General features: G+C 46.7%; 2 protein-coding genes across 21 annotated transcripts in view; one reads left to right on the top strand and one right to left on the bottom strand.

Moving 5' to 3' along the window:
* Nucleotides 1-27,232, bottom strand: part of DGKI (diacylglycerol kinase iota) — a 599,247-nt gene that overhangs the window by 50,289 nt on the left and 521,726 nt on the right. The gene's annotated exons all lie outside the window — the stretch shown is intronic.
* On the top strand, nucleotides 1,787-26,617 carry LOC137564247 (uncharacterized). 2 transcript variants are annotated; one of them, XM_068277878.1, is made up of 3 exons: nucleotides 1,787-1,862; nucleotides 18,647-20,102; nucleotides 24,538-26,617. In XM_068277878.1, exon 2 carries the CDS (start codon nucleotides 18,716-18,718, stop codon nucleotides 20,081-20,083), a length of 1,368 nt encoding a protein of 455 aa, XP_068133979.1. In that variant the 5' UTR covers nucleotides 1,787-1,862; nucleotides 18,647-18,715; the 3' UTR covers nucleotides 20,084-20,102; nucleotides 24,538-26,617. The 2 variants fall into 2 exon arrangements, with proteins under 2 accessions (XP_068133979.1, XP_068133980.1); XM_068277879.1 differs by lacking the exon at nucleotides 1,787-1,862 and adding an exon at nucleotides 2,779-2,820.

Genomic DNA, 27,232 nt, shown 5'->3' with positions numbered 1-27,232 from the left:
TGAGAATGAACATCAGGTGCTCTGCAGAAGCAGTTCCATGCAGAGACCAGAGTTGTGACTGACAGTATGCAGCAGAAGGAAAACCCGCCCCATTCTCAACCCTGAAGAAGATGCTTGTTGCTAGTTTCACACACAATGCTGCTTCCTAGATGAAATGAGAACAAATAAATTGTGATCATGTGATCTGGCACTAAATCAGGGTAGTCCTGTTGCTGCCTTATTAAAGTTGAAATGTGTTGCAATATATTTGGGATCTGTTAAGGTACTGAAAGATGTTTTTCTCACTTGCCTGGATATAGACCTTAAACATACTTCCCCAAATTTTTGATATTGTGGAAAGGGGCACCTTTAAGACACACCCCCACCACACCTCCAATCATGCTCCGGCCCCTCCCCTGGTCACACATGCCACAAAGTTTTCATGGACAAAATACATAATTTCACAATTCAAGCCACACTGGCCCATTCTGTCAACCATAGGGTGACCCTATTTTGATTTCCAAAAAAGAGGACGATCACAACAGCATGTGGGCGTGGTCATGGGTGGGGCCAAATATACAGGACCTTAGCAGTGTGCTGTCCAACTTCGCGGGCATGGAGGGCCGTTTTATTTTTTTTTTCCAGACCACATGGTGGAGGGCTGGCCGACTGACCACAAAATGTAATCAGATTCGCAGAAGATTTCCCCACAAAATGCAATGAGATTGGCAACAGATTTCCCCACAAATGGATTCAGATTGGCAGCATAGTTCTCTACAAATGCAATAAGATTGGCAGCATATTTCCCCACAAATGCAATCAGATTGGCAGCACATTTCCCCACAAATGCAATCAGATTGGCAGCACATTTCCCCACAAATGCAATCTTATTGGCAGCAGATTGTGCGCAGCATTAACCAGAAAATAATCGCTATGTGCGCAGCATTCACCACAAAATAAACCTGTAAAAAAAAAAAAATTCACTCACCTGGCCGGCCTCTGATGTGCAGCTCCCGTGCGATCCTCCAGCGACGATCCTCCTGCAGCGGCAGCAAGTGTAAATCTCCCGCGCTGACAGGCATAGCAGGGCTACGGGAAGATGGTGCCCGAAGCCCTGTACTGAAGACACAAATAGTCTCCAGTGCAGTGCTTCGGCAGCCATCTTCCCGTAGCCCTGCTCTGCCTCCGGGAGGCAGTCCCCACAGTGGGCTGCGGGGATTTTACCCGGACATTTAAAAAAAACGTCCGGACGCCCCGGACAGGTCGGAAAAAGAGGACGCCTGGTCACCCTAACCATCATCACTACTTTCCCTGAATATTAATGACAATTAAGTTTATAGTTAAATACATTTTTAGTAGATATATACATGTATGTAAACAGATCTGTGCATCAGAGACACAGGAGGAGGAATAAGGGAGATTTGGCTTAAAAGACAGACGGAACGTCCCTTCAGGCCTGGAACCCACTACAGCTCTTTTTTGAGCCTTTAGGGATTGCTTTACATCGCTAGCGATTTCCCTAAACGCTCTGCCAATGTTAATAAATGTAGCAAATTCCTCTGTAGCGATTGCGATTAGCAAAATCGCAGAACATTAATGGCCACCTTTATGTTTTGGCTTTAATCCTACTCTACTGTCATCTTTGTTTTCAAAAAGTGTGTTTTCTCTTAGATTTATGGCTTGAATTTGTAGAAGGGTTTGTGGCATGCAGAGATAACCATGAGAGGATGGGGCGTGGCCAGAGCTCAGGAAGTATTTGCATATGATAATATAACTGTGAGCACAGCAAACTCTTCCTTAGGTGCTTTGCAGTTCGACAACAGAAACGACCACATGTGCAATCATCCAACTTTGTCTGACACAAGTTTGGACAAACTCCAGAGGTAAACATTTTGATCTTCAAAAGAAGGTTTATTTATTTGGTGGGGGATACTGATAACCTTTTACCGCATCAGTATGAATGTGCAGCTACAAAGCAACTGTATTCATAGACTTTCAGATATGCACAAACGCAGGTCTTGTATGAGAATTTGCATTGATGAATATGGAAAAGTGTGTGTGTGTGTGTGCACGTAAGTGTGTGTGATCTGTGTGCGTGTGATATCACACATGTACACAAAGATCACAAACAGATATTTGTGTGTGTGTGCGTGTGATCTTTGGGTGTGATCTGTGTGTGTGTGTGTGATATCTGTGTTTGATCTTTGTGTGATGTGTGTGTGTGTGTGTGTGTGTGTGTGTTATGTGTGTGTGTGTGTTATGTGTGTGTGTGTTATGTGTGCGTGTGTGTGTGATATGTGTGTGTGTGTGTGTGTGTGTGTGTGTGTGTGTGTGTGTGTGTGTGTGTGTGTGTGTGTGTGTGTGTGTGTGTGTGTGTGTGTGTGTGTGTGTTTTATGTGTGTGTGTTATGTGTGTGTGTGTTATGTGTGTGTGTGTTATGTGTGTGTGTGTTATGTGTGTGTGTGTGTGTGTGTGTGTGATATGTGTGTGTGTGTGTGTGTGATATGTGTGTAATCTGTGTGTGAGCACTATACAGAAATTACAGTGACAAAAGTAACATGATGAATAAAATATATAACAGATTCCAAGACACAAAAGGGGGAGAGCATCCTGTCCTTGAGAGCTTACAATCTAAAGGAATAGGGGGGAACAAGAGGTGGGGTAATACACAATCATACCTAGAGGCAGTGTGTTTTGGGTTATCTAGTAGGAGTGAAAGTTGGCCTTAGGTCAAAGGGGGAATGGCCTAAAGTAGATATATAATATAAATACTATTGGAGTTCTGTTCACAATTTGCAATGAAATATGGAAAGCACAAGGGTGGCATCTGGATTGGAAAAGGTCAGTATACATTCCAGTCACCAAAAAGGGCACCGCCAGAGTGCTCAAATAATGGAACAATTGCACTTATCTTTCATTCTAGCAAGGGAATGCTCAAAATTCTACAAGCCAGACTGCAGCAATGTATGGAGGGAGAACTGCCAGATGTGCAAACTGGTTTTAGAAGAGAGAGAGAAGCACGCAGGACCAGATTGTCAACATATTTGATGGACAATAGAGAAAGTAAGGGAATTCCAGAAGTTAGCTTTACTGACTATTCAAAAGCTGGCAGCAGCTGAATAAAGTCGTCAGACAATTTGTGCAGGAACCACATGGGCCTGATTTGTCTGCTACCACTGACCCTTTACAGGCACAATCACAGCAAAATTAGGTTTCTGCACTTCTGGTTAACTCTTCCAGAGAAGTCAACTACTGTGGAAATGCAAATATGGCCCTTAAAGGGAAACTGATTTGTGATATAATGATTTGTATGTGTAGTACAGCTAAGAAATAACACATTAGGAGCAAGTCTAATAGTGTTTACAGTACAGGAAGAGATAAGAAACTCCAGTTTTTATCTATGCAAAAGAGCCACTGATCTCTCCATGACTTTCAAAGTAGCAGAGAGCTCTGTCTTCTGAAGCTTATCTCAAGTGCTATCTATGCGCTTTGAGTCCTATGGGAGAAAAGCGCTTTACAAATGTTATTGTTATTATTATTAAAGGAAAGGTTCAGGGAGGGTGGGTAAAAAATAAAAATCAAATTCCACTTACCCGGGGCTTCCTCCAGCCCGTGGCAGGCAGGAGGTGCCCTCGCCGCCGCTCCGCAGGCTCCCGGTGGTCTCCGGTGGCCGACCCGACCTGGCCAGGCCGGCTGCCAGGTTGGGCTCTTCTGCGCTCCAAGGCCCGGAACTTCTGCGTCCCACGCCGGCGCTCTGACGTCATCGGACGTCCTCCGGGCTCTACTGCGCATGCGCAGTACTTCTGCGCCTGCGCAGTAGAGCCCGGAGGATGTCCGATGACGTCAGAGCGCCGGCGTGGGACGCAGAAGTTCCGGGCCTTGGAGCGCAGAAGAGCCCGACCTGGCCAGGTCGGGTCGGCCACCGGGAGCCTGCGGCGAGGGCACCTCCTGCCTGCCACGGGCTGGAGGAAGCCCCGGGTAAGTGGAATTTGATTTTTATTTTTTACCCACCCTCCCTGAACCTTCCCTTTAAGTGTCTGTCACTGTTTTGTTTGTTTTTTTGTGTTATTTTCTGCAGAAGAAAGTTCAAAAATTCACTGGCCTGCTCTGTAAAATCATTTAGAATGCTGAATAGTGTGTAAACTGCAAATATTAGAGAATTGAAATAAGTTGAAGGTCCATAAATATTATTTTCAATACATGCGTCTTGATGATATTCAAAAATAGACTGAAAAGGATTTTTAAGTGAGGGTTTTTTAATACTCACTATTTCTTCATAATATAAAGTCAATGATTACAAGTCTTCACAGCAAAACAAAAGTAGTTATAAGTAATTTCAAACAATAAAAAAGATTAAAAATATAATAGTATAAGGTCTCCTGTAGTATAAGGTCTTCTGTTGGTGACACGTGGGGTGTCAATGTAAAGATGACAGCGTGTTCCTTCTGTTTGTGTGAATGTGTGTAGAAGTGTGTCAGTGTGTCTCCTCCTACTGATTTAAATACCTCAGCAGCTGATACAAAATCCAGAATCTTCTGTAGGCAATATTCCTAATTAGGCAGTTTAACTAGACACGATAGTACACTCAGGGCCGGATTTCTACGTTTTACCACCCTAGGCCACTGTCACCAGTCGCCCCCCTTCAGTATAGGTAGCGAGATGACCCCTCCCTCTTTCCCTCCAGTATAGGTAGCCAGATGACTCCTACCCACTTTCCTTCCAGTATAACTAGCCAGATTCCCCCTTCCCTCTAGTATATGTAGCCAGTTGACTCCTCCCCCTTTCCTTCCAGTATAGGTAGCCAGATGACTCCCTTATTCCCTCCCCCCCCCCCCCCCCCTCAGTATAGGTAGCCAGCTCGCCTTCACACTGCAGCAGCCATCTGTGTCGCTCATTTCTCTGCTCGTCTCCAGTGCCGAAGCTTCCTCTTATTTCCGTCTCCAATGCTGCCCAAGTCCATAGCCACTGGCCACAATGCAAACTTGCACAGAGAGCAAGGTGGCTGCTGCAGAGGCGGCTAGCAGCAGAGTACCGCGGTCAGGCGTTTGCCCGATCTCTATGCAATGCAGCATTTGCAAGCTTGCAAATGCTGCACCAGTTTAGCCTGCTGCTTTGGTGCCCTTCCCCCTGTGGTGCCCTAGGCCATGGCCTAGGTGGCCTTGGCCAAAATCCGGCCCTGAGTACACTCCTCCTACTACTATTCTAAATAGCATTTGCTGATCTCATGAGATTCATATTCATGAATATCCACGAGGATACCAAATACGTAATACTTTGTCATTGAATTGCCTTTTCAAGCTATAGCACTTTGATGACAGGCAGCCAACAACTGCTGCGGCCATCTCTGTATTTTTCTGCCCAAAAGGTCAAATTCTTTTACTAGAAATAACCTGCCAGTGTCAGTGTCTCAAGCTACACGGGGGAGGGGAATACTTCAGCAAATTTCTCTGAAACTCCCTTCAATTGAGGACGAGGGACAGTTTACTAACGAATATACATATACATCCATACATTCGACTTGATCATTAAAAGACTTCATTATTGATTGATGGATCCATCTCAATCAAGATCTTTATCGAATATATCCATATATACATACATTAATTATATAACAAGAATGATGCAATGTTTAAAAAAAAAAAAAAACAACCCTATAAAACTGAAAATAAAAATATGAGACTATTTTCTTTGCTACTAATGTTCTAGCAATTATCCGTACTACACAACCAATTCATTATATATTTTTTTTTTCGCTTCAGTGTCACTTTAAAGTGTAACCGCGGCAACATGTGACATGATAAGATAAACATGTGTATGTACAGTGCAATACATATTCATGACCAGGCTCTTGCTCCCCTCTATTCCTACCTCTGTACAGCCTTGTCCCAGTGATGTAGCCCAAAGGATCAGGTCACAATCCCTGTTGGGCAACATCAATCACGCGTGTGTATGGGCCTTAAAGAGGACCTGAACTCTCTGCTCTAAAAGATACGCAACAGCATAATAACCTTTACAGACAAACATTTCTTTGTTACAGCTGATACACTGTCTACTACCTGCTTTTATGGAAGCAGACATATTGTTAACATCCTCTGTTAACCAATTAGCTCTCTGCCATGGCAGTCAACTGATACAGCTGAGGGATCAAATTACAAGTTGTGCTTAGTCACAGGTGAGGGGGAATTAGACAGGCTAAGCTCTCTAAATACATACAGGGTGCATTTCTCTGCCAGAGCACCCTGAGCAGGAGGGGAGGCAGCCAGTGAAAGGGAGCTGTTTGCAGAGCGATGGGGAAGGGGGGACGTCTCCACCCCTTCCCTCACCTTGGGGCATCCCTTCCTGGCTCTCCCTTCCTGAATATTTAAGTGTTTGGCTCGGCTTAGCGGCTGACAGCAGGCGGGAACTTACCGCTGTTGCAGCCACCAGAGAGAGCTTTGATCTGTGTGCCGCTAGTCTGGTCTACTCAAGACCTGACTAGTGGCGCACAGATCGAGCTCCCTCTGGCTGCTGGAACAACAGCGGTAGGTCTCCGCCCGCTGTCAGCTGCTGCGCCGACACTTAAATATTCCAGAGGGGAGAGCCAGGAAGGGGGGCCCCAAGGTGAGGGAAGGGGGGGGGGGAGACGTCCCCCCTTCCCCATCGCTCTGCAAACAGCTCCCTATCACTGGCTGCCTCCCTTCCTAGGGACACCTACAGACCTGACTACATATACTGGGGACACCTATACAGCTGGCTGCATATACTGGGGACACCTATAGACCTGGCTATACTGGGGACACCTATAGACCTGGCTAACCTGGGGACACCTATAGACCTGGCTACATATACTGGGAACACCTATACAGCTGGCTACACATACTGGGGACACCTATACACCTGGCTACATATATTGGGGACACCTATCCACCTGGCTACATATACTGGGAACACCTATAGACCTGGCTATACTGGGAACACCTATACACCTAGCTACATATACTGGGGACACCTATAGGCCTGGCTGCCTATTCTGGAGACACCTGTAGACTTGGCTATCTATACTGGGCACACCCATAGACCTGGATACCTATTCTGGGGACACCTATAGTCCTGGCTACCTATTCTGGGGACACCTATAGACCTGGCTATCTAAACTGGGGACATCTATAACCTGGTTATCTATTCTGGCGACACCTATAGACCTGGCTGCCTATTCTGGAGACACCTGTAGACCTGGCTATCTATACTGGGCACACCCATAGACCTGGATACCTTTTCTGGGGACACCTATAGTCCTGGCTACCTATTCTGGGGACACCTATAGACCTGGATACCTGCACTGGGAAAACCTATAGAACTGGTTACTTCCACTGGGGATACCTTTTGACCTGGTTACCTATACTGGTGGCCCCTATTTTGGGGGAACTGCTGCCAGATTAACTATTTTTGGGGGAACTGCTGCTGCCAGATTAAGTGTATTTTGGGAAACAGCTGCCAGATTATGTGTATTTTTGGGGAACCGCTGCCAGATTGTGTATAAAGGGGGAACCGCTGCTTCCAGATTATGTGTGTTTTGGGGGAACCACTGCTGCCAGATTACATGTATTTTGGGTGATCCGATGCCAGATTACGCATATTTTGGGGAGCCACTGCCAAATTATGTGTATTTAGGGGAACCGCTGCTGCCAGATTACGTCTATTTTGGGGGAACGACTGCCATATTATCTGTATTTTGGAGGAACCTCTGCCAAATTGCATGGATCTTTGGTGAAATGCTGTCAGATTACATGTATTTTGGGGGGAAACACTATGGCAGAGTTCAAACTTCCCCGACAGACCTTTTACACCACTGCTAAGGTCATGTACATTTTGACCCACCCATGACCACGCCCACATTCTGTTGCATGACCACACCCATTTTCGGCGCATACAATATCTTGTCAGTAAATTATTACCGTATATCTTAGTCTGTAAAAATATAACGTGCAAGGTGGGAAACACTGGTATGGGGGCGCCATAATCTCCTATTGCCCGGGGGCCCCATGAGTTGTCAGTCCGCCCCTGTGTACGCACCTTCAGTCCTGTTTTCTAAATAGCTTGAACAGCCAAGAAACACTGAGAGACCGCTTGAGATTAGGTTTTACTGCAGGAAAGTTCAAATGGTCATTATTTCTGCTTTGTATTATAGCTTAAAAGACAGAGTGTGGTTTCTTACCTGCAAATATGACAGAATGATGCAATGTTATAAATAAAGCTATATAACTGAAAATAAAAATGACATTCTTTTCTTTGCTACTACTGTTCTATTAATTACCATACTACACAAAAAATTCATTATCTCGTAAGTTTATTTTTGCTTCACTGTCACTTTAAGGCTCCCAGTGGTCCCTAGCCCTGTTCTGTAATCCAATATATTGAGTCATTAGCGGCTAATCCAGTCAGAACACCTGATCTGCATATGCTTGTTTAAGGTTTATGGCTACAAGCATTAGAAGCAGAGGATTCACAGGACTGCTAGGCAATCTGCAATGTTTAAAATCAAATAAGTATGGCAGCAGGGGCATAACTAGACATCACTGGGCCCCCCTGCAAAACTTTGGATGGGGCCCCCTCCCACCAGCAGAACAGCACTGTGCACAAGACTCTGCTGAACACTGAATAGGGACGGTCTACAAATCTACGGTATGTCTGCCAAATTTTCTCTTTATCAGTGGTTGAGCAGATGCAGTCATTAGAACAAATGTGCAGAGAACAGATATTTTTTTTCTCTCCTTTCCCTTAGTTTCAGTCTCTCAGGATGGGGCCCCCTGTGGCAACTGGGCCTCCCTGCGGCTGCATCCCTTGCAGGGTCTATTGTTACGCCCCTGTATGGCAGTCTCCATATCCCTCTCACGTCAGGTGTCCTTTAATCAATGCTTAAACTGCATCTAACTAGCCCTGTGATCTCTATAGAGTGAAGGTGGCCACTAACGATACAGTTCACAAAAATCTCCTAATTTAGGATATTTTTGTGAACTAGACCTAACCAATCCGATCAGATCTGATCGAATTCATTAATCTGACCACATTGGTTAGGAGATTTTTTTTCCATTAGAGGTCACTAACGATAATTTGTGAGCATTGTTTTTAAGTAGTAGGATGGCTTTTTTTGGTCTCTTTTAGCTCCCTATATTTTCCTAGTAGTTTTGGGTCACCCTGAGCTGCTTGGGTATTCTGTCAAACGCTCATTTCCGATCGTTCGTAGGAAAGAATCGTTCGCAAACGATCGTTTAGCAAATTGTATTGTTTGTGGTCACCTTAATTCCTATGTGTCAGTAATTAAAGGAATGAGTTGGCAACACTGTACCCTGGTTCAGGCAGTTTGAAGAATGTATCAAGGAAGCAATAGATCTTCAGCAAAGAATGAGCTCAGACTGACCTAAGCAGCCCCGCCCCTCCAAGCCTACATCCAAGATAAAGTCACAGGGAAAGGAATGTGACTATTGGGTTTGCCTTTAGGAATCACATTTTGGCATTAGTACAGTGAGTGCTCAAGGACCTTCTCCCAGCCCCCCTTACAGGAGAGGTTGGATAACTGTGCAAACAAAAGGATTTACACATGATTGACTACAGGAAAGAGTTGTTAAGGGGGAGGATCCAGTTGAACCAGCTGTGGTGGGAGAACTTTATTGGCTCCACTGAAGGTCAGACTATGGAAGAAAGACATTTATGCTGCAGAAACTCTCTTTTTATTTAGGGACAGAGCTTCAACCAGAATCAAGAGACACACTGAGTAGTGATGGGCGAACAGTGTTCGCCACTGTTCGGGTTCTGCAGAACATCACCCTGTTCGGGTGATGTTCGAGTTCGGCCGAACACCTGACGGTGCTCGGCCAAACCGTTCGGCCACATGGCCGAACTAAGAGCGCATGGCCGAACGTTCCCCGAACGTTCGGCTAGCGCTGTGATTGGCCGAACGGGTCACGTGGTTCGGGCCCGAACGCGCTCTGATTGGCCGAACGGTCACGTGGTTCGGGTAAATAAATACCCGAACCACGTCATATCTCCGCCATTTCTCTGTGGGTTTAGCTTTGGGTAGGCAGGCAGGGTAGTTCGCTCTCCAGCCACGCTAGCCAGGGTCCCCCCCAGTCATTGTGTGTCGCTGCTGGGAACAGTAGTACACCGCTCGCTCAGCCACACTATATAGCATTCTGTTTACTGCCACTCTGTGTACCTCGCTCAGCCACACTATATAGCATTCTGTTTACTGTTCTGTGTCTGCTGGGAATAGTAGTACACCGCTCGCTCAGCCACACTATATAGCATTCTGTTCACTGTTCTGTGTCTGCTGGGAATAGTGGTACACCGCTCGCTCAGCCACACTATATAGCATTCTGTTTACTGTTCTGTGTCTGCTGGGAATAGTGGTACACCGCTCGTTCAGCCACACTATATAGCATTCTGTTTACTGTTCTGTGTCTGCTGGGAATAGTGGTACACCGCTCGCTCACCCACACTATATAGCATTGTGTTTACTGTTCTGTGTCTGCTGGGAATAGTAGTACACCGCTCGCTCAGCCACACTATATAGCATTGTGTGTACTGCCACTCTGTGTACACGGCTCAGCCTGACTATATAGCATTGTGTGTACTGCCACTGTGCACCTCGCTCAGCCACGCTATATATAGCATTGTGTTTACTGCCACTCTGTGTACACCGCTCAGCCAGACTACATAGCATTGTGTGTACTGCCACTCTGTGTACACCGCTCAGCCAGACTCTATAGCATTGTGTGTACTGCCACTCTGTGTACACCGCTCAGCCAGACTATATAGCATTGTGTGTACTGCCACTCTGTGTACACCGCTCAGCCAGACTATATACCATTGTTTACTGACACTCTGTGTACACCGCTCAGCCAGACTATATACCATTGTTTACTGACACTCTGTGTACACCGCTCAGCCAGACTATATACCATTGTTTACTGACACTCTGTGTACACCGCTCAGCCAGACTATATACCATTGTTTACTGACACTCTGTGTACACCGCTCAGCCAGACTATATACCATTGTTTACTGACACTCTGTGTACACCGCTCAGCCAGACTATATACCATTGTTTACTGACACTCGGTGTACACCGCTCAGCCAGACTATATACCATTGTTTACTGACACTCTGTGTACACCGCTCAGCCAGACTATATACCATTGTTTACTGACACTCTGTGTACACCGCTCAGCCAGACTATATACCATTGTTTACTGACACTCTGTGTACACCGCTCAGCCAGACTATATACCATTGTTTACTGACACTCTGTGTACACCGCTCAGCCAGACTATATACCATTGTTTACTGACACTCTGTGTACACCGCTCAGCCAGACTATATACCATTGTTTACTGACACTCGGTGTACACCGCTCAGCCAGACTATATACCATTGTTTACTGACACTCTGTGTACACCGCTCAGCCAGACTATATACCATTGTTTACTGACACTCTGTGTACACCGCTCAGCCAGACTATATACCATTGTTTACTGACACTCTGTGTACACCGCTCAGCCAGACTATATACCATTGTTTACTGCCACTCTGTGTACATGGCTCAGCCAGACTATATAGCATTGTGTGTACTGCCACTCTGTGTACACCGCTCAGCCAGACTATATAGCATTGTTCACTGCCACTCTGTGTACACGGCTCAGCCAGACTATATAGCATTGCGTACTCTGCCAGTCAGTGTGTATATTGCTGGGATCAGTAATACTCCACTCACCGTCAACCACTATATGAGCTCACCATGAGTTCCTCAGAGACCTCCGCTGTGAGCAGCACTCCCAACAACAGCAACAGCCAACGCCCCACGCAAGCTATAACATCCACCCCAGCAGCCAGTGGTCAGCAGCAGCCCTCCCCGGAGGAGAACGTTGTGTCCATCGGTCCGGCGCCAGAGCGATTAATGAGGGCTGCCATTGAGGGGATGATGGGGCCTGATGTGGAGGAGGAGGTCGGGCTCAGGCCAGCATCCCAAGTTAATGTTGAGGACGATGAGGGGTCTGTGACTGTGTCTGGGGATGTTGGGGTGGCAGAGGTGGTGGGTGGGTCAGACTCAGGAGAAGAGTTGTATGATGAGGATGATGATCGGGACCATCTGTATGTGCCTCAGAGTCCGACCCCGGAAAACATGTTGTATCGTGTGTTTAGGTACTAAAATCTGCGTTCCCAGTAGTGTTGGGCGAACAGTGTTCGCCACTGTTCGGGTGCTGCAGAACATCACCCCGTTCGGGGTGACTATATAGCAGACTATATAGCATTGTGTTTACTGCCACTCTGTGTACACGGCTCAGCCACACTATATAGCATTGTGTTTACTGCCACTCTTTGTCTGCTGGGAACAGTAGTACACCGCTCACCCGCCACTGTATAGCATTGTGCTCTGTGTCGCTGCTGGCAATAGTGGTACACCGCTCACCCACCACTGTATAGCATTTCTGTACTGCCACTGTACTGCTGCCAGTCAGCGTGTACTGTAAGGATAAGTGAAATGAGGAAGAAATCCGGTGAAAGAGGGAGGGGCAAGGGAAGAGGTGTTTCCCCTGACGGTTGTGCTGGGGAGCTGTACTCCACGGCGGCGGCCCCCCACAATGACATATGACGAGTTTGAGGAGATGGAAGAGGAGGGTATGGACAATGTGGACATAGACCCAGATTTTGTTTGTGAACGAGAACATCGCCGTCGTAGCAGCAGCACAGATGAGTCTGTTGAAGAACCCACTGCTGCACGAGTTCGCCTTGTGCCACAAGGTAGGCGGCGCGCAATTTCAGGCACCACAAGCGTGGAAGTTCAAGTGAGAGGCAAAAGAGGCGCAAACAGAAATCGCCAGCAAGGCAGGTGCTCCAAATTCTGGGCTTTCTTTGAAGACTGCACTGAGGATGTTACCATGGCGATTTGCAAGGTGTGCAAGACCCGCCTGAGCAGGGGGAAAAGTATTAACAACCTCTCCACCACCAGCATGAGCCGCCACATGCTATCCAAACATCCCACTCTGTGGGCAAACGCGGCAGGACAGGGTACCACCAGCAACACTGCCTCCCTTGGGTTCACCAGACTCACCACCAGACCCGCCTCAGCAGCAGCAGTAGCCCAGCCATTGCGTGGTTCAAAACATTCCAAAAAATCAGATGACGCTGACACTGTCACTTTCCGGAGTAGTGCTCTTGAGGTCTCCCAGTGTTCATCAAACACAACAACCAACAGCCCTTCGTTGTGCAGCCCTACGGTTCAGTTGTCTGTCTCGGAGATGTTTGAGCGCAAGAGGAAATTGCCAGCAAATGACCCCCGGGCCGTGGCAGTAAGAGCCAGCATAGCCAAGCTTCTGGCCTGCGAAATGCTGCCATATCGAGTGGTGGAGACAAACAGCTTCAAGGGCATGATGTCAGTGGCCATCCCACGTTACGTGGTTCCCAGCCGCTACCACTTTGCGCGCTCTGCAGTGCCTGAGTTGCATGAGCACGTGGTCAGCAAAATAACCCGAAGCTTGAAGAATGCCGTTGCCTGCAAGGTTCACGTATCCGCCTCTCCACAGAAAATGCAGACCGTCTGACTCAAATTAAAATGAATCAATCCTGGATTGGAAATGACTACGCAACACTCCAGGACCCCAACCAAGTAACATGACCAATGAACATCTGGGATGGTTTAGCGTTTCCGGTCCCTGTTTATTGAACCTCTCATCTGTATTACATTTATGACTGCATGGCGGCAAAAAGCATTGCTGCTATATCCGCACGCTTTTTGTCCTCATGCAAGGCCTGGGTTGTTGTGTCTCAAAAAGCATGGCCTTCTCCTCCTGCGCCTGCTCCTGTTCCATCACGTGTGCTGCTGCTGCTGGGTTAGCGTTTCCGGTCCCTGTTTATGGAACCTCTCATCTGTATTACATTTATGACTGCATGGCGGCAAAAAGCATTGCTATATCCGCACGCTTTTTGTCCTCATGCAAGGCCTGGGTTGCGTCTCAAAAAGCGTGGCCTTCTCCTCCTGCGCCTCCTCCTGTTCCATCACGTGTGCTCTGTGCTGCTGCTGCTGCTGGGTTAGCGTTACCGGTCCCTGTTTATTGAACCTCTCATCTGTATTACATTTATGACTGCATGGCGGCAAAAAGCATTGCTATATCCGCACGCTTTTTGTCCTCATGCAAGGCCTGGGTTGCGTCTCAAAAAGCGTGGCCTTCTCCTCCTGCGCCTCCTCCTGTTCCATCACGTGTGCTCTGTGCTGCTGCTGCTGCTGGGTTAGCGTTACCGGTCCCTGTTTATTGAACCTCTCATCTGTATTACATTTATGACTGCATGGCGGCAAAAAGCATTGCTATATCCGCACGCTTCTTGTCCTCATGCAAGGCCTGGGTTGTTGTGTCTCAAAGCGTAGCCTTCTCCTCCTGCGCCTCCTCCTGTTCCATCATGTGTGCTCTGTGCTGCTGCTGCTGCTGCTGGGTTAGCGTTACCGGTCCCTGTTTATTGAACCTCTTATCTTTATTACATTTATGACTGCATGGCGGTAAAAAGCATGCTATCTGCACGCTTCTTGTCCTCATGCAAGGCCTGGGTTGTTGTGTCTCAAAGCGTGGCCTTCTCCTCCTGCGCCTCCTCCTGTTCCGTCACGTGTGCTCTGTGCTGCTGCTGCTGCTGGGTTAGCGTTACCGGTCCCTGTTTATTGAGCCTCTTCTCTTTATTACATTTATGACTGCATGGCGGCAAAAAGCATTGCTGCTATATCCGCACGCTTCTTGTCCTCATGCAAGGCCTGGGTTGTTGTGTCTCAAAAAGCGTGGCCTTCTCCTCCTGCGCCTCCTCCTGTTCCATCACGTGTGCTGCTGCTGCTGCTGGGTTAGCGTTACCGGTCCCTGTTTATTGAACCTCTTATCTTTATTACATTTATGACTGCATGGCGGTAAAAAGCATGCTATCCGCACGCTTCTTGTCCTCATGCAAGGCCTGGGTTGTTGTGTCTCAAAAAGCGTGGCCTTCTCCTCCTGCGCCTCCTCCTGTTCCATCACGTGTGCTGCTGCTGCTGCTGGGTTAGCGTTACCGGTCCCTGTTTATGGAACCTCTTCTCTTTATTACATTTATGACTGCCTGGCGGTAAAAACCATGTTACCTGTGCAAAGAAACATGACATTTTCAGCATTTAAAAGACAATTTTTCCTTTGAAACTTTACAATCAATTTTCTCAAAAACTATAAGCTCTTTTTGCTAAATTTTTTTCCCTCTTGTACCCACTCCCAAGGTGCACATACCCTGTAAATTTGGGGTATGTAGCATGTAAGGAGGCTTTACAAAGCACAAAAGTTCGGGTCCCCATTGACTTCCATTATGTTCGGAGTTCGGGTCGAACACCCGAACATCGCGGCCATGTTCGGCCTGTTCGGCCCGAACCCGAACATCTAGATGTTCGCCCAACACTAACACTGAGGAAGGTATGGATGCTAAAAGGATTGCTGAAAGGAGTGGGGGGGGGGGGGGGGGGGATGTGAACAAGTTGTGCAGTATAAATGAACCCTGTGTATATGTGTGCTGAAAGTAAAGACCAGAGACTGACGTATCTCCTGTTCATCGTTCATGTCATTTATTTGCTGAGTATTTGTGCTAACAGCATACTGTACTGAATTTGTCACTGATCAGGCATTATGGTAACTGTTTTCTCACGGCGTATGTATGTAATATCTTTTTAGGATCTCAAACTTAGTTGTTTCTCATTACTAAATGATTGATTCTACTTTTCTCACATTTTTGGCACATTTTTCTTTGTTAAAGAGGAACTGTCGCTAAAATTTAAAAATTTAAAACACATACAAATAAGAAGTACATTTCTTCCAGAGTAAAAAGAGCCATAAATTACTTTTCTCGTATATTGCTGTCACTTACAGTAGGTACTAGAAATCTGACATTACCGACAGGTTTTGGGTTGGTCCATATCTTCATGGGGGATTCTCAGCATGGCCTTTATCTTCTATAATAAAACCCCTGTGTCCCTGCATCACGCTGTCCCTGTAGCTTGGTCCATGCTTTTTGCTACTGCGCTTGTGCGCAGCACTGACCCAGCCTCACAGAGGCCAGGGAGCCGGGCAGCTGGGTGTGCGCACACGTGTGTGGCGGGTGCGCGCGCACTAACATGCGGCGGCGAGAAACAGACCCTAGAGCCCGTTTTTAAACAGGCTTGGGTCTACTAGTTCTTTATCGAGACATTCCCTGAAAAAGATTTATACAAAGATGTCGGCCAGCCTCCCTGCTCGTTGCACACTTTTTTGGCAGTTGGACGGAGCAACTGCCATTCACCAAGTGCTTTTAAAAATAAAGAAAACCCTGAGAACCCCCCATGAAAAAATGGGCTAGTCCAAAATCGGTAATGTCCGATTTCTACTACTTACTTTAAGTGACAGCAACATAGGAGAAAAGTAATTTATGGCTCATTTTACTCTGGAAGAACCGTACTACTTATTTGTATATGTTTTCATGTATTATAAATGTTAAGATTAAGACCACAGAGGTCCTTCAGGTTCCTCACTCACTTCACCCTTCAGCTAATCGTGACTGTTGTGCAAGGATAAACTGGCACGTTGAAGCCACACGTAGATTATAGTTATTGTTTATTGATATAGCACTAAAAGGTTTCACAAAATTGAAAGTGTACCTGAGATGGGGCCACAGGAATAAAATATACATATTTGGGCACGGTCAGGGGATGTCTTATATTTCTATGAATACACAAGTTCCTGTGCTGTGCGAGCTCCTGCCTTTCCCCACTGTGCCACCTCTTCCTCTTCTGGTTCCACTTCCTGTGTCCCACTTGTACCTTCAGGCTGCTTTCACAGTGGGACGTTAAAGTCCCACGTTACAGCAGCCTGTAACGCAGCCCAACTCACAGCATTGAAAAATAAATGTGCTGTTCACAGTGCACACGTCGCATAGGAGTATAACGCTGCACATTAAATGAAAGTGCAGCATGCTGTGCATTATACTCCTATTTAGCTGCGTTAGAATGTTTGCACATGCTCAGTAATGTTTGTTTGTTTTTTAAAAAATGTGCCGCATGCGCCGTTTTCGTTCCATCAGTATGCAACAAAAAGTACGCATCAAGTATGCATCAAGAGACACAACGCAGTTCAAAGCAACGTCCAACTTCAAAGCTAACATGCGTTACGTTAGGGGCACGTTATGCGACCTTAACGTCGCATCAAACGAAACGTCTTAGTGTGAAAGAGCCCTTAGTGTCCTCTTGGTGCTCCCCGCTATACCAGTCTCCTTTTCTATCCCCTGTTGTCCCGTTTCCTTGTACGTTCTGCGCTGTCCCACATATCCTCCTGGTGTCCTCCGATGTCCCACGGCATCCTCCTCTTACCCACAGCTCCATGCTGCGATGCCCTTGTGTCCTCAGATACCCCCCCCCCATCCTTTTCTTTTCCCCAACTCCATGCCGCTGTGTTCTTGAGCTTCAGCCTATGCAGACTACTCGCTGAGTAGCAACGAGTGCAGTAATTGGCCCAATGACAGAGTTACAGTCTCGGGGCCGGTTCTAGACTTTTTGCCGTTTGAGGCAAACTTGCAAACTTGTGAGGCTGCCCTCCCCCATAGGTAGTATAATTGCCCCAAGTATAAGCCCCCCCCCCCTCACCTGGGTCCCCTGTCCCCTCCAGCTATGAGCGCAGCATGGGTCAGCAGTGGGCGGGGAAGTAATTACACACCTCTTCTGTATCCACCGATGCATACCACTGCTCATCACTTCCTGCAATGCCGCCCACTGTACTTGCGCAAGTAACGAACGGGTAAGGTCGGCACCACGTAAGGCACGAGCACAGTTGGCACATGCCTAGTATAATGAAGTCACTTTGGCACGGCTTTGTTTCCTCCATTCAGAGCACTTTGTTCTACTGAGCATGCTTGAACCTTACTCGTGCATGCCCAGTCCGGATGTGTGTGTCCATAGACATGCTCACGCCCATAGGAAACCTATTCGACTAAAGCCAGTCAAATAGGTATAGAGGAACCCTGCATTGGAACAGTGGGCTGCAGGAGGATCTGGGAAGCTTCTGCACCATCCTAATGCTTCCTACTAATGGGGTAAGTATGCGACTTTTTTCGCAGTTCAGGTGTACTTTAAGTTCAATGAAGGTGGCCATACATTAATTGATATTCTCATTTGATTCCTTGCAAATTCCGTTCTTCTGCTGGGAATCAAAATATCAGATCGATTGTTTTTGACTAAAAATCGATCAAAAGTACCAATCGGACAGGATGGAAAATTTAAAGCAATCGTGGGCGGGGCAAGAGAACTGGCAGACTGATGGCCTATAGCTTTGCACTGCATCCATTCCCTGCTGGAATCTATTGGTAATTGATGTACAGTCTATGGTAGGAATCGATTCCTTCTGAATCAATTCTTTTTAGAAAGGAATCAATCATTTTGGAACATTGGGTTAAAATCTATAAGTGTATGGCAAGCCTAACATGGCTATAGTTAACTTAACCATATAACAAAATTGGCAATTAAAACAATGCCTTAGTTTAAAAAAATGTAATGGAAGGAACATGTTTTCTAACCAATCAAAGGAAAACTATTAGGCAAAAAACAAACAAAATGTGTTTTTTTTTTACGTCTTGATTATTGGGTTTACTGACCTGATCTTTTACTTTTTCTTAGTTATAAATCTACACCAACCCATTACCTCTGCTGGAGAAGGAATTCTATAAAAGAAGGTCCCTGAACAATATGGAGTTATTTAGACGCTTAATGCCCAGCAGCAGCGATGGGCAATGGAGAACAGTCAACGAAAATTGGGAGGTCTTCAAACATTCATGTATTTTATGGGATTCAAGTGATTTATCTCCAGTAGACAGAAAAGACTGGAACCCTTGGGAATTCTGGTGTAAATCTTGGAGAAAGTATGCCTCATCTGGTTCAAAGCCACCCAAATCGGGCAAGAAGAAGATAACTTTTTGGCGAGAATTAGACTGCATGGCACAATATACTTCTGGTAAGTTAGAAGAGGCAAAAGCCACACGTAAAAAACTGAAACAACAAGCCACCACAATTCTAAACCTGGAAAAAGAGAAAAAAGATTTGGAAACAGCCTGTGGACATCTCCAAACCCAGTTGGATATTGAACAACAGAATAAGATCAAACATAACCAAATTCACATAGAAATGATGAAAAAGGAAGAGCTCAGGAGGAAATCAATAGAAGAGGACAAAATTTTCTTGCAAAAGGAGGTTGAGCAAAAGAATGCTGAATTACTAGAAGTTGCTGCTCAGCTCAAACAACTGGAATGGAAACTGTTCGACCTCCAGTTTGAACTGGAAAACATGAAAGCTAACAGTGACCACCCTCAAGATCCTAACTGCACCAAAGGAAGTAAGGAGTTTGAACCTGATTCAAGGCTCCCTGCTGTGGTAAATCGACCTGTAGATCTAGAAACTATTAGGCACATGTCTGACCTACTTGGAGAGATCAACAGTAACAATGCTGTAGATTGGCTTTGCGATTGCGAAGACCTAGGCAAAGCCTGGCACTGGCACCATTTTGGTGTAATTTTGCACAACTGTATGGATCCAAGCACATTTTCTTCATTGTCTAACAAAGTAAAGACAGGGCAGGCAACATGGCTAGCTGCCTGCAGAGAAGTTTTAGACATGCTCAACCCTGGGTGGGCTTTTGTCCATGACATGGAGGAGGACAGCAGCGTCTTGCAGTTCTTCTGTCGTGAATGGCTGCTATATCGCGTCCAGAATGCAACAAAAGAAGTGTCCAAGACCGATTTAGTCTACCGATTGGCGATCTATAATGGCTTACCCCCATACTTCAGGGAAGAAATAGATCCTTTTGGCTATGATAACTTTGAGCAACTTCAAAAACATGCCCTTTTAGTTGAGGATTCATGGTGGGATTCCCAAGAGAGAAAACAGAAGATGGACTCCTTGGCAAGAAAAGCCGGCGCAGGATGTCCTTCACGCTACAAGATATGGAAGAAGCTAGAAAATTATATCAATCCTTGTTTAACGCTCGATAATGCCCCCTACTGGGAGCTCCTGGTGGAATTAAGCAAGCATGAAGAGCTGCAATCTAGTGAGCTGATGTGAGAATCCACAAATTCTGGAGGTAAAAATATCCCCGTAATATCAATTGCTTTCACAGCAAACGCCACCATTTCTGAGAAAAAGGAAATCCCTTCAGTTCAGCTCTGTACACTGCAGGGATAAATGGCAAGCCGTATTTAAGCTTGTTAACATGTGAGCATTGAGCGAATAATACATATGTGTACAAATCACCGTTAGGGTCAATTCACACTATGGGTTGCAGTTACAAAACTTTTCTTGTGAATTATTTCTGCTTATCTGTTTTAAAGGGAACCCAAGGGGGAAGAAATATGGAGGCTGGCATATTTATCTCCTTTTAAACAATGCACATTGCCTGGCTGTCCTGCTGATCTACTTGCCTGTAATACTTTTAACCATAGACCTTGAACAAGCATGCAGCAGATCTGATGCTTATGACAAAAATCTGACAAGATTAGCTGCATGCTTGTTTCAGGTTTTTTTTTTTTAATGTCTCTCTCCCCCCCCCCCCCCCCCCCATGCAGTTAGACTTTACTAGTGATGGTCAAGCAGATGCAAATATCTTTGAGTTGACGCAAATTTATATGCAAATGTATGCAGCTTGAAAATGAGCCAATCGAATGTTACCTCAGCAGGATTTGATTGGTTCATTTTCAAGCTGCATAAATTTGCATAAAGATGTGCATGCATTTGCATCAACTCGAAGTTATTTGCATCTACTTGACCATCACTAAACTTGGGCCCCGATGCGTTTGCCTGTGTTATAGCATGTGTGTCATGTCACACATGCACCTCACATGCTATATGCCGGTAGTCATGTGGGGCCAGAATGCAGAAGTATGGGGGACACGGCGGCGGACACTAGTGGGTGGCAGGTAAAGCTTAACTGCATGGGGCACTGGGGGGGGGGGGCAGCAAGCGGGGGTTTCCGTTACATTTGTTGTTTGCAATTATCGCACGTCGTTACCGCTGCATACTCAGCCTGAGATTTTAGGGTGTGACAGGCTTTATTTACTTTAGGGGGGCTGCTTCCTAGCCCCCTGCGTTGATGCTGGCCTCCATCTTCTCCAGGTAGACCAGGAGCTGCAATAGTTTGCTGCTCCAATGGAGGTGTCACGTGCTCTTAGCCGCTGCAATGCATGCTGGGAGATTTAGTCATTTGATGGGAGTACATCTCCCGGCCCGGAGCGAGGAACACTGCTGCGTGAGCTTCAAACTGCAGCACCTGCGGGTCTCAATGATGAAGGTGGAGGCTAGTGTAAGGATGGGGGGGGGGGCTAGGGAGAAGCCCCCTGAGGGTAGATAATGCCTATCACCACCACTCTATTACTATTTTATTATCATTTATTGTATTTATAAACAGGGGAGGACTGGGACCTTTTGGCCTGGGGGGACAACACAAACTAGAGGCCCGTTTCACGGCATCCCCAGCCCAAAGCCATATATTTCTTGTGTGCAAATCTTCACACACACACACACACACACACACACACACACACACACACACACACACACACACACACACACACACACACACACACACACACACACACACACACACACACACACACACACACACACACACACACACACACACACACACACACACACACACACACACACACAACGTACCTGATGCCTAACCTGGACTGGTGCCATCGCCGGGGACTGGGAGGCAGCGGCAGCGAATGGCTGACTGCAGAGCTGCGGCGAGGGACATGCTGGGAGCGTGGGGCTGGACGAAGCCCCGGGTAAGTAACACTTATTTCATTAAGAATGCCTGATAACTCCTTTAAACAACCCCCCTCCCCCCACACACACACACACACACACACAAACCTACCTACCTGGTGATGCCTAACCCCACTCCTGCCCACCCACCATACAAACTACTTGTCTGACACCTACTCCCCCCCCCCCTCCAACTACCTGTTTGACAGTGCCTAACTGCCTTCCTCCCCCCTCCCCTGCCGCCAATCACACCACAAGAAGAAAAAACGTCCCCCCTCAGGCCAGGGTCAGAATGGGGATGATTATCACACAAAAAAAAACTCAGAGGGCACTGGCCTGGGCAGAGAATTGAATTTGACAGCAGTAGCAGGCAGGCAGCAAAGTGTGAGTAACTCAGTGACAAGAAGGGAGATGAAGTACAGAAACAAAATTTATAAAAACCACCTTCTCCTCTGGCAACCTGGACCCGACCTCCTCTATCCTCCTGTCTCCTCAGTCCTACACCTCCTCCTCCTCCACAGCAGCAAGCAGCTATAGGTGGCATCTCCGACTCCCAGCCCCCAGAGTGTCCGACTCCTCCAGCCAGGACAGCCAGCCAGCCACTCGTAGCCGCAGCTCCAGGCCCCCAGCCCCCCCAGCACAGAAAGCTAAAGAGCGAGACAGCTCACTCCGACGACACCTCAGGCACAGCAGCACAGGGGAGGACTGTGTCCGACTCCTCCAGCCAGCCACTCGTAGCCACAGCTCCAGGCCCCCAGCCCCCCCAGCACAGAAAGCTGAAGAGTGAGACAGCTCACTCCGATCACACCGCAGGCACAGCAGCACGTTGTGGGCGACAATGGCTCCAGGCGGGGGGCGGAGTCAAGCAGGGTCAACCCACCTGGCCGGAGAGGACCTAAGCTATTTGTGTCCTTGTGCCACTCACATCCACCGCAGGCGCAGCCACGCACAAGGGCGCACCACGGCCGGCCGCCTCAGCCCCTTCTTTGATTGGATACTTCAACTTGCCGGAAAATATCGCGCGAGGTTGCGATCCCCACTGCGAACCTGTCACCTGTGGTATGTCTGCGGCCGCTGCGTATAGCAGCGGCCGGCCCTAATTACTTAAGATTCGGGCAGCCCGGGGGGCAATTGCCCCCCGTCCCCCTGGGCCAGTCCTCCCCTGTTTATAAAGCGCCAACATATTACGCGGCGCTGCACAGTAGATAAATGGGTTAACATACAAGGGAGTACATACAAGGAGATCACAACAAAACAAGATCATGCAAATGTCTTTGATAAAAGTAGTTCTGTGTCTTTGTTCAAAATAGAGTCTGTTCTAGTCCACAAGAGGGGTGTGAGACAGTAAAGGCCCATACACACGTCCGTTTTTTGCGAACGACGGGTCGTTTGAACGACCCGTCGTTCAGTCGTTCGCCCACTAAATCGGGCGTGTGTACAGACTGTCGTTTGCGTGATAAGGGTGAGTTTGAGCGATCCGCCAGGCGGATCGCTCAAACTCACTCATATCACGCAAACGACAGTCTGTACACACGCCCGATTTAGCGGGCGAACGACTGAACGACGGGTCGTTCAAACGACCCGTCGTTCGCAAAAAACGGACGTGTGTATGGGCCTTAAGATTACATAATTATGTACAATGTCCAATCTGATTTCCGATCAATTTTTTATAGAAGTGAACGGAAAATCGATTGGAAAATATGGAACCGGACATGTTGGAAATAATCATTTTGTCAAAAAATCTGTCAGAAAATTGCATTGTGTGTACCTAGCATTAGGGGGTGGTTAATTTTATATATTTTGTCCAGAAAGTGCTCTGGCTCCTTTAAGAATGAATTTACCTTGCAACAGTTTTTCTTTATGTTACACTGGATATTCCTTGGTCAAAATGATTGCTGATCGCCTCTGCCAAATCGCAAAAAATGTGGATCTTTGAAGAAGGGTGGTCGTGCTATTTATTGCTGGGTACACATGATACGTTTTTCTGCTCAATTTTCCATCTGATTGTTTTTTTCCGCTCAATTCTCCTCTTGATTCTGAGATCTCTTCCACTCATTTTTCTTATCTTTTTCTATTCACTTCTATGAGAAATCGACCCAAAAAAAGATTGGCAGGAATACCGGACATGTTGGAAATTATCAAATGAGTGGAAAAACATATGGTGTATATGGAGGCTGCCATATTTATTTCCTTTTAAGCAATACCAGTTGCCTGGCAGTCCTGCTGGTCTATTTGGCTGTAGTAGCGTCGGAATTACACCAGAAATAAGCATGCAGCTAATCTTGCCGAATCTGACAATAATGTCAGAAACGCCTATTCTGCTGCCTGCTTGTTTAGGATCTATGGCTAAAAGTATTAGAGGCAGAGGTTCAGCAAGGTTGCCAGGTACCTGGTATTGCTTAAAAGGCAATAAATATGGCAGCCTCCATATACCTCTCACTTCAGTTGTCCTTTAACGTCGGTTCAAGCAACCGGCAAGCACACGTATCCGGCATCTGTGCCGGATACCTGGGGCTTTGCTGTACATGGAGGTGGTACAATCATTAGCCAATTAAAATTGGATATGTGTATGCATCCTTAAAAAAACAAAAAAACAAAGACTGACTGTGGATGACAATGCTATAGAGCCACAGAGGGAAGCGTACAGCCGGTTCCCCATCCACAGCTTATAGAATGGAAGGATTTTTACTACTCATTTCATTCAATTTACATTTTTTATTCTGTGCTTTTTTTTTTTCCTTGAATAGGTTCACCAAAGAGGTCCACGTTTCTCCAAAATTGCTTATTGCTCCGCTTTGTGCTTCTCGAGGGTACTTTCCTATGCACAGCAAATTATATGAAAACTAAATGACGCACTGGGAGAATCAAGAAGCATCTGGGAACAGATATGAAAGAATCGGTTGTCGCTGCTGACTTCTCCTATTCTACAAAAATGCTGCAGGGGGGGGGGGGGGGAAGAGGCAGTCTGAGCGCACAGGGTATGGTTAGTCTGCATATTTACATAGCCCTGACCCAGAGATGGATTAACCTCCCTGCCGTTATAAAAAATTGCTGCGCACGGCAGGGAGGGTGTTTTTTGGCATTATTTTTTTTTTTTTAGCATGTAGCTAGCCTAGCGCTAGCTACATGCTTCCCCCCTCCCTGCGGCGTGCGCCGATCGCCGCCGGCGCATATACCCATCCGGAAATCCCGTTCTGAATGGGATTTCCAGGAGGGCTTCCCCCGTCGCCATGGTGACGGGCGCGATGACGTCACTGACGTCATCGACGTCGTGACGTCAGAGGGAGTCCCGAACCACCCCTCGACGCTGCCTGGCACTGATTGGCCAGGCAGCCCACGGGTCTCGGGGGGGGCACCCTCTGATGCGGCGGGTTGCGGCGAATCGGCGTGGAGCGGCGGCGATCGTAAGTTACACGCAGCTAGCAAAGTGCTAGCTGCGTGTAACAAAAAAAATTATGCAAATCGGCCCAGCAGGGCCTGAGGAATCCTCCGCGGCAGGTTACCCCGAGCTGAGCTCGGGATAACCGGCAGGGAGGTTAAAGGACAACTGAAGAGGGATATGGAGGCTGCCATATTTATTTCCTTTTAAACTATATCAGCTGCCTGGCAGTCCAGCTGATCCTCTACCACTAATACATTTAGCCATAGACCCTGAACAAGCATGCAGCAGATCAGGTGTTTCTGACATCATTGCCGGAGCTGACAAGATTAGCTGCATGCTTGTTTCAGGTGTGTGATCCAACTGCAGCCAAACAAGCCAGCGGGACTGCCAGGCAACAAGTATTGTTTAAAAGGAAATGAATATGGCAGCCTCCATATTCTTCTCCCTTCTGATGTCCTTTAAAGGATACCTTAGTCCTTAATAAATTCACAAATTGAGTGACAGCAGGGAAATTGAGGCAAGCGCCGGGCCACGGGAGGTGCGGTAAGCTTGTGCACACCTCCCCACACACACATGCAGGGCTTTAATTTGTGGATTTATTAAAGGATACCCAAAGTGACATGTGACATGATGAGATAGACATGGGTATGTACAGTGCCAGGCACACAAATAACTATGCTGTGTTCCCTTTTTTTCTTTCTCTGCCTGAAAGAGTTAAACATCAGGTATGTAAGTGGCAGTTCCTGTCCGAGTCAGGACTGGGTCAGACTACAGTGAGACCCTCACTGATAAAGAAATTACAACTATAAAACACTTTCCTAGCAGAAAATGGCTTCTGAGAGCAGGAAAGAGATAAAAAGGGGTCAATAGTTTATAGATTTTAGCTCTGGCATACTTCAATGAATGTGTCATTGAGCAAAAACAATGAAACAGTAAAAACTTAAAAGTAGATTTATATATAAAACAAAACTGTGCAATATCTTAAAAAGTCATTTTAGGAGGAGGATAGATACAATTGTTTATTTCATTAGTTTATTTTCACCTCGGGTTTCCTTTAAGGACTAAGGTATATTTGTAATGGGGCCCTAGGCAAGGTAGTAGATTTGGGCCCCCTTGTGATCATTTTGGTAAGCTGCAGAGGAGAGAGAGATCAAAGAAGGTCGCAGGTGGGCCCCGTGACACCCACTAGGCCCCAAGCACCTGCCTAGGTTGCCTGATGGATGATCCTGCTCTGAGAATAGGTATTAGAATAAAAACCTGGTTTGCTGGTTTTCTACATGCTGCTGCCAAAAAAAAATAAAACATGTATTACTTTGTATGTATAAAGCATGGGGAATTGATTTTGTGCTATTTCATCAAGCCTGCTAATAAGACTGGAGTTGTTTCAAAAGCTTGCTGTTTCTACAGTACTCAGTTATCCAATAAAAACTATCATTGTAGTAATAGTACCGGTATTCTTCCAATTTTCTGAGTTAATCAATAACTACAATGCTATAAGTGTCTGCTACTAAATGCTGGGTCGGCTCCATGACAGTGCTCTCCTCTTGTCATAATCAATGTACGCCGGGGACGCATCAGCGCGCACATTGATTATGACGAGAGGGGAGCGTGGTCACGGAACAGACCCCGCATACAGTGCATGTGCGGCCACCGGGTCAAAGGGCACCGACCATGTTAGGATCCTGGAGCCGTTTACAGGAGAACAGAGGGGAACGCAGCCGCAAGGGAATTACGGTAAGAGACAGCACACCTCTCCATTCATTAACATAGCATCAGATTTCCTACCAGTATACAGCTAGGGCTTATTTTAGGGAGAGGGCTTATTTTCAGGTAAACATGGTATAAGCAGGTACTGAGGAGAGGAATGCTTTGCTGTCAATTTAATGACCCATTTTGGTCAAATTAGTTTGTGTTAAAATCCTACCCCATAGAGCCACATTAATCCATGCCATGCACTGATGAGGATTAAAGAGAACCCGAGGTGTGTTTAAAGACTGTTATCTGCATACAGAGGCTGGATCTGCCTATACAGCCCAGCCTCTGTTGCTATCCCAAACCCC

The sequence above is a fragment of the Hyperolius riggenbachi genome, chromosome 3 (genome assembly GCF_040937935.1).
Source record: "Hyperolius riggenbachi isolate aHypRig1 chromosome 3, aHypRig1.pri, whole genome shotgun sequence".
Taxonomy (NCBI): Eukaryota; Metazoa; Chordata; class Amphibia; order Anura; family Hyperoliidae; genus Hyperolius; species Hyperolius riggenbachi.
Note: the sequence above shows the minus strand (reverse complement) of the source record. Positions and strands in the feature narration are given on the sequence as shown.

What these genes read in the sequence shown, in the direction of transcription:
- LOC137564247 (XM_068277878.1), top strand. Translation starts at nt 18,716, where the DNA reads ATGGAGTTATTTAGACGCTTAATGCCCAGCAGCAGCGATGGGCAATGG.